At 50.1% G+C, this 14,417-nt stretch overlaps 1 protein-coding gene across 1 annotated transcript in view; it reads right to left on the minus strand.

Annotated features, from left to right (window-relative positions):
• Positions 1–3,176, minus strand: part of TNFRSF13C (TNF receptor superfamily member 13C) — a 46,626-nt gene extending 43,450 nt beyond the window's left edge. Inside the window, exon 1 of the mRNA XM_086958426.1 lies at positions 1,985–3,176. Within this exon, the coding sequence (XP_086814552.1) occupies positions 1,985–2,057 (73 nt within the window). The 5' untranslated portion in view covers positions 2,058–3,176. The remainder of the gene's footprint in view (positions 1–1,984) is intronic.
• Between the last annotated feature and the right edge of the window lie 11,241 nt (positions 3,177–14,417).

Consider the following 14,417-nt stretch of genomic DNA (forward strand, 5'->3'; position numbering starts at 1 on the left):
ACTCCCTCACACCCCCACACACCCCATCACTCAGGAACACCACCACATCACTCAGGGACACCACCACATCACTCAGGGGCACCGCCACATCACTCAGGGACACCACCACATCACTCAGGGACACCACCACATCACTCGGGGACACCACCACATCACTCGGGGACACCACCACATCACTCTGGGACACCACCACATCACTCTGGGACACCACCACATCACTCAGGGGCACCACTCAGGGGCACCACCACATCACTCAGGGACACCACCACATCACTCGGGGGCACCACCACATCTCTCGGGGGCACCCCCACATCACTCGGGGGCACCGCCACATCACTCGGGGGCACCGCCACATCACTCAGGGACACCACCACATCACTCGGGGACACCACCACATCACTCGGGGACACCACCACATCACTCACGGACCACCACCACATCACTCGGGGACACCACCACATCACTCACGGACCACCACCACATCACTCAGGGACACCACCACATCACTCAGGGACACCACAACATCACTCTGGGACGACACCACATCACTCGGAGACACCACCACATCACTCTGGGACACCACCACATCACTCACGGAACACCACCACATCACTCACGGAACACCACCACATCACTCACGGAACACCACCACATCACTCGGGGACACCACCACATCACTCGGGGACACCACCACATCACTTGGGGACACCATCACTCGGGGACACCACCACATCACTCGGGGACACCACCACATCTCTCTGGGACACCACCACATCACTCGGGGACACCACCACATCACTCGGGGACACCACCACATCACTCTGGGACACCACCACATCACTCGGGGACACCACCACATCACTCGGGGACACCACCACATCACTCACAGAACACCACCACATCACTCATGGAACACCACCACATCACTCGGGCACACCACCACATCACTTGGGGACACCACCACATCACTCAGGGACACCACCACATCACTCTGGGACGACACCACATCACTGGGAGACACCACCACATCACTCTGGGACACCACCACATCACTCGGGGACACCACCACATCACTCACGGAACACCACCACATCACTCGGGGACACCACCACATCACTCGGGGACACCACCACATCACTCAGGGACACCACCACATCACTCGGGGACACCAACACAACACTCGGGGACACCACCACATCACTCAGGGACACCACCACATCACTCGGGGACACCAACACATCACTCGGGGACACCAACACATCACTCGAGGACACCACCACATCACTCTGGGACACCACCACATCACTCTAGGACACCACCACATCACTCTGGGACACCACCACATCACTTGGAGACACCACCACATCACTCGGGGACACCACCACATCACTCAGGAACACCACCACATCCCTCAGCCCAACCACATCATCACTCAGCACCACAACAGCACTGTCCTTGATTGCTACCAACAAGCATTACCATAGCCAATAGGACTCACATTAGGAAAGTGTAAGCTATTGTCTTTGTGAATAACAATGCTATTAATGTATATATTTTCAAAGCCAACACATTAAAAAATTGGCATTTACAATACCAATAGCTCACACTTTCCTAATGTGAGACCTATTGCATTGCAAATGCTTGTTGGCTTTACAATTCTGGTCACCCTAATGCTGGTGGACTGCGACATCAATCTCTTAAGATGCATTTGTGAAGCCAACGCGCGCACAAAAAAACACACACACACGCACAAGTGTATGAGGTATTCCTCAATGAGGACCTCGCAAAACGCCAAAAGGTATGTATTCGATGTAAAAGGGGTTAGTAAAATGTGCTTGCAGCTCAATAGGAAATTAAAGTTTCACATTCTCAACAAATCAAATCCGGGCGCTCCAGCAATGTCCCGAGTTTAAATGAACGAGAGAGAGAGAGAGAGAAGAGAGAGAGGGCGAGAGAGAGAGCGCCTGTGCCCTGCGGTGCTTACCTGGCTCATAGTTCACGCACGTCCTGATGAGTTCATCATAGTACATGGAGGGGTCCATGCAGGTCCGCGCCATCGACACTCCGAGGGACAGCCGTCTCTTCTCTGTCGGTCTCGTGGGCAGCCTGCAGTCACCCTAGCTGCCCTCTCGCTGTCAGTCTGTCTCTGGGGCAGAAACAGTCAATCTCTTTTTAATGGAGGGGATGCGAGATGTGCCCACCCTCGTATGTCCAAGAGCTGTCAAAATGATACCGTGTTCTCGGTATGTCTCTCCACTGTATCTAGTCACTCTCGGAAGAAGTATGTCTGCCTCCCTACAATTGGGACTGTCTCTGATGAGGTCAATCGCCCTTTGAGGTGTAGGCCCTTCTCTCCACGTAACAGTTCGTCCCTAATGGAGTCTGTCTGCCTCCCCGGTGAGCTGTGATTGCAGTGCTGTCTGTCTGAGGCGTCAGACTCACTGAAAAGCTGTTTATCTCATGTTCAGTCTTGCTAGTCGGTGCATATATTGTATTCAGCCTGTCCCTCATGCAGAGGGCTGTCAGTCTCACTGATGCCGAGTTGTATCCTCCTGTCTCTCTTATGTATAAGATTGTCAGGATCTCTGTTCGATGGTGAATGTCTCTCTTATATAGAGTGCTGTCAGTCTGTCTCTCTGATACAGAGTGCGGTAAGTCTGTTTGCTGTGACCGGTCTGTCGAATGCAGAGTGCTGTAAGCTTCCCTCTGAAGCAGATTGTTGTCAGTCTGTCTCTCAAATGCAGATTGCTGTCAGTCTGTCTCTCAAATGCAGATTGCGGTCAGTCTGTCTCTCAAATGCAGATTGCTATCAGTCTGTCTCTCTGAAGCAGATTGCTATCAGTCCGTCTCTGATGCAGATTGCTGTCAGTCCGTCTCTCAGATGTAGATTGCAGTCAGTCCGTCTCTCAGATGTAGATTGCAGTCAGTTTGTCTCTTTGATGCAGCCTGCTGTCAGTCTGTCTCTGTGCTCTCTGGTGCAGAGTGCAGTCAGTCTGTCTCTCAGATGCAGAGTGCTGCAAGTCTGTCTCTCGGATGCAGACTGCTGTCAGTCTGTCTCTCTGATGCAGACTGCTGTCAGTCTACCTTTCTGTGATGCTCTCTCGGTTAAGCTGCCAGCCACTCTCTCTGGTGCAGAGTGCTGTCTGTCTGCTTGATGCTCCCGCTTTCTCGCTCTCTCATACTGAGTAAGTGGTCTTTGCTCTCAGTACCGAGACTAAGAGGAAGTAAATGTCCCCTTGACGTCACTGCCCTCCCACTGCACCCCAGGGAATGAACCGAGCAGGCCTAGCCCGTGGGAGGGGGAGAGGGGGCTCAAAGGCAGGTTGGAGATGCATTGGTAGAGCGTAGGGTGGTTGCAAGGGGAGAGGGGAGCTAAGATTGGGGTTCAGGCCCACACAGGTGCTTTCATCCATGTACTTCATAGGTAGGTGGTGCTGCGAATCACAACTGAGGTGCACTGGCCGAGCTGCACGTGGGTCTCAACGTTAGAAATAGCTGCACGCGGCGCAGATCGCAAAATGGGTTCACTGCAAGAGCTGTGTGGTCACTGTGGTACTCTCAAAAATGGAGTATTTACCGACAGATCAGGTCTGAGGTGCACTGGCTGAGCTAGAAGGTTCCTCTGGGCCACACGTAGGGAGGAGACTCCGGCGAGAGAAGTGAAACTCTGAACTCGACGGCACACTTACAGGAAAGAGTGCGGTACGCGTCACTGCGCACGGTGGCTCGAAGCACGCCGCGCCCACGGCGGAAAAACCCACCTCGACACATTACGTGGTGAACTTTCACTTTGTAACAGACAGTCGCCGTCTACCTCTGTGCCACAGCATCGCACGCGCAGTCACATCAGACAGCTCTGACCAGAAGCCACAGAGTGTGGACGTACATTAACTTTGTTGAGGATCACACAGTTCGAGCAGGGAAGGGCGGGTTCCCTCTCTTGCAAGAATGTTTATTCTACAGCATTGCCTGGAGCAGTGCACACCATCTTTGTTTCATTTATGCTTATAAGGAACTGTGGTGCTACCAAGATGTATGTAGTAGGATTTACAGATAGCTGAAAACCTTGTGTGTCTTTCTCTGCTATACAAAGGGGTGGAAACTTTGTGTTTCTTCCTCTGCTATACATAGGCCTGGACACCTTGTGTCTTTCTCTGCTATACAAAGGGCTTGAAACCTTGTGTTATTTCCCTCCCATACAAAGGGCTAGAAACCTTGCGTGTCTTTCTCTGCTATACAAAGGGCTGGAAACCTTGTGTTATTTCCCTCCCATACAAAGGGCTAGAAACCTTGCGTGTCTTTCTCTGCTATACAAAGGGCTGGAAACCTTGTGTTATTTCCCTCCCATACAAAGGGCTAGAACCCTTGTGTGTCTTTCCCTGCTATACAAAGGGCTGGAAACCTTGTGTGTCTTTCTCTGCCATACAAACAGGGCACAAGTTCTAAACAAGCATTGGAAATGCAATAGGTCTCGCATTAGAAAAGTTGGAGCTATTGGTCTTGTAAATGACAAATATTTTATTTATGGGTTGGTTTTTAAAATAGCTAAATTGATAGCTTTGTCATTTACAATGCCAATAGTTATAACTTTGGCGAATGTGACACCAGTAAGCCTGTCATTTAAACGTGCGAACATTAAAAGGTAAAAGTGTGGCAGCAAGTGCCAAATAAAACAATCTGGTAACAAAAACAGAAAGGGAAAGACGGGAAAAGCTAAGAAAGTTTTGCAAGAGGTCTGCTGCAACAACAATAAAGGTGCTTCACCAAGGTCTGAAAGCGCCACCAATATGAAATAAAGTCGCTTCGGCATGCTGTGAGGAGGAGGCGTGAGGGGTGGGCATACTGTGTGGGGAGGCGGGAGGGGGCTAAAAGCACAGCTGCTATGAAATAAACAAGCACCACCAATACTTTATGTATGTCTGACTACTAGGTAATGGAAAATGCAAAACTGCAAGTCTTCAATATCAAGGTACGCTCAGATTGAGTAAACCAGAGAATGCGAAATGCAGGAGACAGAGGTAGGGAAGAGAGTGAAAGACGGACATGCTGATAAATGGCAGAGCATTGAGATAAATCGAGATGCCACGTCCTTTAATGGATATCGCAATTCCCTCTGCGATTGGTGTGTAAAAATGTATGCTTTTGAGAGCACTAATAGGCTATAACCTTTGAATCACACCCAAGCTCCTCTCAAGGATTGACCATAACAAGATTTCATAACAAGTGGACAACTGCATACACATTTATTTAAATCACGCATAGAACAGAGTGGAGTAGATTAAAAAAATGTTTTCAGCTTCCTTGTTACCATTTCGCCAGGAGATGGGATCGGGAGTTTAGTGTGGTGACACTGAACATGCAGCAAAGACACGAGCAGTAAATAAACAATGATTAATAATAAAAACAAATCATACACATTCGAACGCTAGCAAAGAAAAGGGCAAAAAAAACACACTGCGAGGGGCATGAAGTAGTGTTGGGGGTACGGCTCTGGGAGATTAAGTGACGTGGGGGCAGCGCCTGTATCAGCTGCATGCAGTCTGCGGAAGTAGGAGATGGGGGAGGGAAAGCGCTAGCGGCAAATGGTGACCTGCACAAGTCGGATGGGGGTCGGGGGCGCGGGGGAGCAACATGTTGTAAAATATTCCGTGAAGTTGTTGAGACATCGGGGGAGAGCATTCCTTTGAAATCTGAAGCTCAAGCTCTCGGCATTGCTGTGGCAGGTCTGCGAGTGGGGAGGGGGGAAGGGGGAGGAGAAACGAGAGACACCTGGCGGCCGTGAAAGTGAAAGCAGGGGGTTAATCAAGTTTTTAAAAACTTAACAAAAGCATACAAATGAACTCTGGAACACAAAAAAAAAGCAATTTTTCTAGTCAGCAGAACTGCCAACTGCCAAAAACAAAAGAGACATATCGCTCTCTAAACATCCAGCTTCAAGGAACCAGGCGGACCAAGAACAGTAGGTAGGTTTCGCAAGGTGGTATGAAAATGGCTACATTAACGCGTAGACAGGACCGCTCAAGAAGCCAAGGCAGGTGACAGTCTAGCGGTTTATGCTGCCTCTCCGTGACCTGTGACACCTACAGCCACAGCATGCTTCGCAGGACAGTCAGCCGCGCACTGCCACTGAACTGTGCCCTGGCAACGTCAGCTACCACAGCTCCAGGCAAAAGAGCTACATAAAACAAGCAAAGCCAACCAACAGGTCTCAACCTGTGTTTGGCCGGTGCTTTTTGTGGACGATATAAGACCCATAATACTACGGCGCCCCAGTGTAAACACAGTGTACATATTGGTACTATCCACATTAGGTCTGTGGGCGAGACCTAAAAACGCATTAGGAGGTAACTGCATGGGATAGAACTGGTTTTGTGGACTTCGATGTTGAGCCCGTCAGAGAAAAGACATCCAAAATATATACAAATAAAAAGAAAGCACTGGCAGAGGGGAAGCTGGTGCCATGTCATTTTTTTTTATTGCAAGCATACACTACCAGAAACAAAAATGTTAACTATATGCTTGCAATAAACATGTTAATTTAAAAATAAAGCAAGCTCTGCATAGGAGTTTAGCATAACACCACGGGTGCTTCCTATCAGACACGGTACTCGGAAAAGATAACCCCTTTCTAGTTTTAATTTGCAGAGGAAAATATGATACTTATTGGCACAAATAAAAAAGGTTCTTATTGTAACCCGAAGAGATCATTTAAACCCCCCAAAAATATGTAAAGATTGAAGAAAACGATATTGTCCCTGCAGCACTGGCAGTGAAGCACACTTGAGGCAGTTGACGTGAGGAGACAAAATGCTATCAGAGAATAAGAGCCGATTTGCCCAAGTACGGTGACTCATTGCCCCATATTGTATGATGTAGCGAGATTGACAGTTAAAAAGATCAATGGACGACAATTACTGACTCAGAGCCCCTCTAGGTATGCGCACATGCATCTAATATTTTAATTACAAGCGAGGATGAGGAAGGATTGCTTTAAGTGGCCGCTGCCAGCCACAACAACTAATCTTAAAGCAGAAAGCTATACACGACCCCTCCCCCTCCTAGCCACATAAGAAACTTGCCTTTAACGTCCCCACTAAATTAATGGGAAAAAAAAGAAAAGGAGACACGGCCTGGCGGCCGTGAAACTGAAAGCACGGCCGGCCGTGAAAGCCTTTGTGCAGCAGGGGGTGGAGCGGGAAGAGCTGCTGGCGGCACCAAGCTGGGCAACAGATGGCTGGCGATTTGATGTTGTGCACGCGCATTTTAACTCATTGCGCTTGCGCATTCAGCTAAAAGCGCACATGCCCTGCATCAAATCGCCAGTCTACTTAAAGTCTGTTTAAGCCCCTATAGTCTTGCAAGCTCAATGCGCATGCGCATTGACAGGCGAGACCTAAAAAATAAGTGGGGGGATGCTGTCACCGGAAGTGACATCACAACAGGAATCTCATGGGTATTCATATGCCTTTAGATGAAAGGTGGTCTGCACCCTACCTCGCGGGGGCTGCCGGTGCCTGTGTTTAATGCCCCCGCAGTGAATACAGGTAGACAGACGCTCTGAATGAGCTCCGATCTCGATCCAGAGAGGCACAGAATTAAGTTCAGCTTTTGAGCAGGGGGGGCGGCGTCCACCCGGTAAAAACCCGGTAAAATAAGTGGGGGGACGCCGCCCACCACGTGGTACCCCGGCTCAAGCCCTGCATAGAAAGGACTGGAAACCTTATGTTTCTTTCTCTGCTATACAAAGGGGTGGAAACTTTGTGTGTCTTTCTCTGCTATACAAAGGTCTGGAAACCTTGTTTTTATTTCGGGCCATATGACTTAGGCCCTTAGAAGTGCTTCAAGCTGCCTTTTGACTGCTAGTCAGTGCATATTTTTGTAGTAGCCATCCCTAGTGCAAGAAAGGTCAGTTAATTGCAGTATACTTCTTCTATTCTCAAGTGGTACCTACTCATCCCAAACCTGCTCCTACTGCTATGATCTCCAAAAAAACACTCTTGACCCTTCCCTCTTCTATCCCTCCACTATCCTTTTCAATCCAACTAACAAACTCACATCTGCCATTGCTCAAATTAAATTTGCCGATAGTAGCCCACCACTAATACTGTTTGGGTTCCGCAGTAGGGGACTATTCTTCGAAAAGCACTTTGATGCCTCATCAGGGGTACCAAGCACTATAAAAATGCAAACCCCTCACTCTTCTATTCTTCCACTATCTTTTTCAAACCAAATAACAGACTCACATGTCCACCGCTTAAGATTAATTTAATATTTCCCTATAATAATTCACCACTAATCCATTTAGGGTTACAGAGTAGCGTGCTACTCTCTGAAAGATACCTCAATGCCTTGTGAGGGGTAGTAAGCAAATTACCATAGACCAAGTTATTAGGGTCTGGCAGGGCTTTAAGTGGGATCAAAAACAGGGATCTCTCAAAAGGGTGTGGTCAATGTTATTAAGGGCGTGGCTTAAAAACACGTAAGCTAAAAATCTGTGTTTAGCACAGTGTGCTGCCCGACTTGTATTTTGCTGTTTCTGTCATTCCGTCCAGATATGATACAAGTCACATCATACCTACAACTCAGGACTATTGGCTTTGTCAATGGTTACTAGTTTCATAAGATAAATAAGCAGCAATTATGGCTTGTACATTATATGGAAAACACTTCCACTTAAAACCCTGGTGGTGACACCAGGACAATGTTGCTGCTCCTGAAATTCAAAAAGAGAAGGGAAATCCAGAGAGAAAATGACTCTCTTTAAAGGATTTCCCTTCCCCTACAATGCTCACCACGCGCACATCGATATGCCTGCTGTCACTGCAGTCCGGGGGAAAAAAATGGACCGCCTGTGCCAGGGCACAAAACAGAGCCCGTTTCGAGGCCTCCTTAAAAAAACTGCTGGTGCTCAGACCCGGTGAGACCCAGCCCACTTAAAGCCCTGGGGCCTGCTATCCTGAAAGGCAATCATCCATGCTTAGCTCCGCTCACACCCTTCTATGGTTCTCTCAGTGCTTTTTCAGAAGTACCACCCCTGTTTCGGGAACAAAGGTTCAGTAAACTGGATCTCCATCTCCAGATGTGTTTCTGCGATACAGGCTACAGTCTCTGCCTTTAATTCATCTGCATGGGCAACGCCATGGATGAAACAGCTTCCGACTAGACATTTTCTGGGATTGCTGTCTCATGTCAAGCAGGGCCGGCTCTAGGCTCATGGTGGCCCTGAGCAGGGAGCGTAGGTAGGGGGCCCCCGGAAGAACGCAGGTGCGGAGGCCAGTGAAGAGGGGGGGTGCCAGGGTGTTTGGAAATGGACCAGAGCCGGAGGCCGCCAAATCCCTGCCAGGAGCTGCCACGCAAATATATATCCATCCTCAGAGGAATATTATATTAAGGATATTTATTGGCGTGGTGGGCCCCTGGGGTTTGGTGGCCCTGTGCAGGTGCACAGCTTGCACATGCCTAAGGCCGGCCCTGTGTCAAGCAAACGTACTTTTAAAGGTCTTCCATTTTAAGGTGATTTGCTTGGTGCCGATCAATTCCGCAAGATGGGTCAGTGAAATTCATACTTGTTCTGTTGACCCTCCATTGACTGTACTGTAAAGTCCAGTCTTTCTCTGCGGCTCCTCACCTGACTGCGCCATCACAACGCAAGGGCTTTTGAACCAATGCCCCCCAGTACACAGCTCTCCCAGAGCTATCTGACGCGCCGTTTATCCAGTGGGTAAGAATTATTTCCGAAGAATGTTTACACTTTTTACTGCAGTCCAGGCGGCGTTTTCTGGCCTAGTGGACTGCCTAGAGCTACACTGGCGAAGCAAACATTAAGAAAGCTGTTTGATGGCGAGTTTTCCGTCAGTGCTTATTTGAGATAGCAGAGCAGCATATTGCCCCTGGAAAGTTCTGAGCAGAATCGATCCTACCAAGTTTAGTACGGTATTTGTTGGCAGGCCTGAAAACCAACTTTAGCCCTCGCAAAAACATTGAAACTACACTGCAGGATACAGTATTAGAATGGGGCCACAGAGCATAGGTGGGGTCACCCAGCTCATCTCCCTAGCCTGCAGCTCACAGAGGGGCAGATTGACCAGTCCGCCCCTAGGGTGTAAGGGAAATCTGCAAGGCAGCCATTGTGTTGGCTGTGCAGCATTACTAAGCAGGCCCTCTTGTGTGGATTACGTCACCTCCGGAGTTCCTGATAGGCGTATTTCCCCTACAGAAGAGCTTCTGCTGAAGATATGAGGTTCCCGTTAACCCGAGGCTGTAGCAGATTCGCTTTTAGGGGACGGGAGGCGGATTATACCAACTCTTCTCGCTCACAGCAGCCAGCCTCACTCTTCAGCTACACGAAGTCCTCGATGCTGCCGTGACCCCCCCTCCCCAAATGCCAAAACCCCCCTCCCCCTCCACCCGCCCTTTTACAAAACGAAACTTGCTATGAGAATGAGCTTTGAGGGGAAACCACCATCACTCATTGGGGGTGGTTTCTTTTAAGTGGCGGCGGGGGTTGGACGGAGGCTCCTTCCTGTACAAGACGAGCTTCAGAGCTCGAGAAATGACGCTGCTCTGCTCTCCGAACAAGAGGCAGGTGCGTGCCTATGCGCAGGCGGGTGAAGGCGTGACTGAGGGTGAAGGCGTGTCCGAGTGCGAGGGCCCTCGCATCCCCGGCCGCGCGAACGAGTCTACGGAGTGCAGTGAACCAACGCGTGGAGACTCGAGTCGGACAGCGCCCTGGGCGAGGGCGGAGAGAAATCTGGCACCCCTACTGATGGAAGTGAAATCGATGAGGCAGCACGGGGCCTCTTTTCTGTTCACTGGTCAGTACCTGGACCAGCAGGGACTGGCATCTGGACACAAACATCCCCTAAAGCTCACCTAAAACACCCATGGCTGAGTTGCCTCACGCAGATGATGGTTTTGTTGATGTGTGCCAGCAGGGGTCAGAGAGGGTGAAGGGAGGGCAGGAAAAAACCCTTCTGAGAGGGGTGTTAGAAACATCCCCGTATGATAATAAAAGACTGGAATCACTTTAAAGTGGCTAAGCACAGAGAAAGGAACAGGCAGGGAGAAGGATGTAGCCTTTGCAGGCTGCCTGGGGTCCTCGAAGGGGACCCTCCAAAGGGGGCAGCCGCCTTAGTGCCACACGAGGCAGCCGCCCAGTGTTGGGGACCCCCTAGGTGTCCGCGCGCACGCGTCACATCTGGGCAGGAGGCGAGGTACAAATACCTCTCCCGCCCACTCGGCGTCCGGATTACTATCAGAGCACATTTTGCTTTCATAGTTAAGAGGGTACAGGTACACTGACCATAGGTTCACTCCATGTTCTCCGATTCACAGTGGCATGATACAAGTTGCTTCAGTTAGGCAAAATATCCTTGGGAGCGGTCAGCCATCAAGGGCACTAATGTCCCAATTTTGGCCTAGGAAGACAGGCGGGTGTGGTGCTCCCTTGTAGGGAGAAGGGCACATTCCGACCAGGCTTGGCTGAAGGGTATTCTGTTACACCCAGCTGGGAGATAGATGTATGGCCCAGTGGGTCTGATCGCCCCTTGCCTGGCCCTTCGGGAGAGGGGTACTGTGGTTCATGCGGACAGCATGACCCTTACCATTTTGGGGTGGAATGGATATGGAAGGCATGATTAAATGTCAGGCTTGCGGGTCTTGGCAGGCAACTTTGCAAGAACTCTTTTGAAGGGGCAGCAAACCCAGCGTTCAGGGTAGGCTTGCCAGTGGAGCCCATCATGCAGGTGGCACAAGGAGAATCCCAATGTGTTCAAAGGAACATCCGTCAACAGCCACCCAGGGGAGTGGCCGGATGACAGGTTAAGTGTTTTATGTACAGGCGAATGGTGAATATACCATAGGCACCAGAGGTTTATTGTGGTGCAGTTTATTAGGCAAATATGTGCAAGCTGGATTAGTTGTATAGAATGGTGTGCAGTGCTCAACAAAAGGGGTTTTGCAACCTGGCATTTCTTCAAGTTACCAGGACCAATGGTCTGGGGGGAGGGCCTTCCGGGCGTCCTGTGAGTGGGGGTCCCAGGCATGCGCTGGAACAGCTTGCTCTAGAGGCTACGGCACAGACTAGGGGGGTGTCTCCCCTCTCAGCAATTTTGGCCATACACCTGGGAGGCAATGACTTGACTTTCCTGGGTAGGAGGGCACGGCTGCCAGAAATGAAACACCCCTGGAGTAAGTTAAGCAACCAACTGTGGGCATGTGTGTTATGATGACCAGAGATAACGCCACTGTTAGTGTGGCGTGGGACCGGTCATGGGTTGTAGTAAGAACATACATGCAAGATGGTGAGTTGCACACCTATTTACTCAATTATTCTTTAGCAATGTCATTCCTCGTACTCTTATAATTATTTCTGCTTGGCGTGCTAGCTTCCTCTGCGCTCTGTCCCATTGCGCTGCAATCAAGATACGAACACAAGAGAACCACGTGTCGATTCCCATCAAACTGCACAACCATGTGTTTGAACGAATCCAATGAATCAAATCATAAAATTCTACGCTTATACCACAGTTTAATTAATCTTTTTATCCTTTTTAGGTTTTGCCTGGCGAAAAGATGCGCTCTGCGCATCTTTTTTGCGCAGGCGAAAACCTCTTGAGATGTATACGGGAGACAGGAACGGCCTCCGTCTTTCATTGGCTCGCTCCATAAATGGAGGCTAGCCATTGGAAGACGGGCCTGTCCGTCAATGCCGGACCAGATTCGGGGGCGGTACCGAGAATTTTTGGCTTTTGGCTACGTCACGCGACGTCAGCCAAAAGCCGGTAACGCCCCCGAATCTGTTCCGGCATTGCCGGCACCCGCCTTCCTGCTCCGGCCGTCTTCTGCGTCTCTCCTCCCCCTTTCCCGCCCCCTCCCGCTTGTTTCCTGATGCTGGTTTCTAGTGGCGTTTAGTGGGGTCATGAGACTACTCTTTGCCCTGTTTGTGATTTAACAGCGTAATCTCATGTACTTTTTTGAATTCTGCATAGGAGCAATGCAGACGAACAGAAGGGCATTGCGGTTCGTGTTATGTGCAATTCACTGCTAATTTTTAGATCAAAATCCAAACTGCTATGGTTGCATTTCATGATAAAATATAGCAAAAAATGCTGGATTTTGCCTTTTGTGTAATTTTCATAAAAATGTGTGCAATTATGCAACAGTAAATTGGGAAAAAATCGCTCACTCCTATTTTCAGTGTCTCTGACACCACCTCTGTAGCCCTTCTGGTGTCTTTTTGAAAGAGGTCTAATTGGTTAGTTTGTCTCTCGGAGCGACTCTCCTTGACCCTATTTAGGTTTCGGTGACTTGAAAGCTGCATGTATGACCTTGTTGGTGTTTTGTAGTTTCGAAGCTCTTTCCTTGACCCTGTCGATATTTCACCGGTGAGCTCGCTACCACGAGTCTTCAGCAGACTGCTCTCCTTCATGCTGTCTCGAGCACCAGCTATCTACCAAGCGCTTCTGCGTCATGCCCCCCCCCACCCCTTGCCACATCTCTAATGTGCTCTCTGCCACGCCCCCTCCTTCAGTCGCACCCTGCCCTTTCATATCATGCTCCCCCACCCATAACCCGTCGGTAACACCCTCCTTCCTACGACCCTACCTCTTAACATGCTCATGCCGCTCTCCACTCCCTACCACGCTTCTTCCTGTTATGCTTCCTCTTTTCTGTCAGGCGACCCCCCCAATTAATAGCCTCTTGCCTGCCCTCCCTCCATAAAATTATTTTTTCCCGCCTTTACTTCATCCATTCCCGATCCTGCCTCATCGTGTTTCTTCAATACCAAGGACAATGTTCCACCCTCCTTCGCGCCCCTCTCTGTTCACCCCCCCCCCCTCATTCTCCTCTGCCGGGTCTCCACTCAGACCTCTCTCTACCATACTTCCTCCTTCCTTCATTTCCATCCTGTCACCATTTCTCTCCCTATCAGCCCTTCTTCCTCACACGCCCCCTCGCGGCCCTTGGTTGCCAATCACTGTCACGCTCTCCGTCCCTCACCTCACACCTTGTCTCGTCCATCGCTAGCTCCCAATTTCCCTCCCTGCTCCCTGTCACTCCCTCCACACAAGGAAGTAGTCCATACTGCCTTCCCATCACGGTGCTCCGTCACACCCTAGTCCCTCCCTGTCACGTTGTCCCATTCCATCACCACATGAAGTAGTATCGCTGACTTCACCCTCCCTCAACCTCTAACCCTTCCCCTCCCATGCTATCTCCCGCCAGACTCTCGCGACCATACTCCCTCGCGCGCTCCTATCGCTCTCCCTCGCGTCCCCTGACCTGTGTCAATGGTGCAGCAGGTGCAGTCGCACCGGGGTCTGGGGCTCTGTGTGGGCCTGTCAGTCCCACAGCTATGGGTGTGTTTCTTTCCACTCAGCACGTGAATATGGGGCTTACACTATGGCTCATGGCAC

This window comes from Lissotriton vulgaris, chromosome 1_1, assembly GCF_964263255.1.
Source record: "Lissotriton vulgaris chromosome 1_1, aLisVul1.2, whole genome shotgun sequence".
Taxonomy (NCBI): Eukaryota; Metazoa; Chordata; class Amphibia; order Caudata; family Salamandridae; genus Lissotriton; species Lissotriton vulgaris.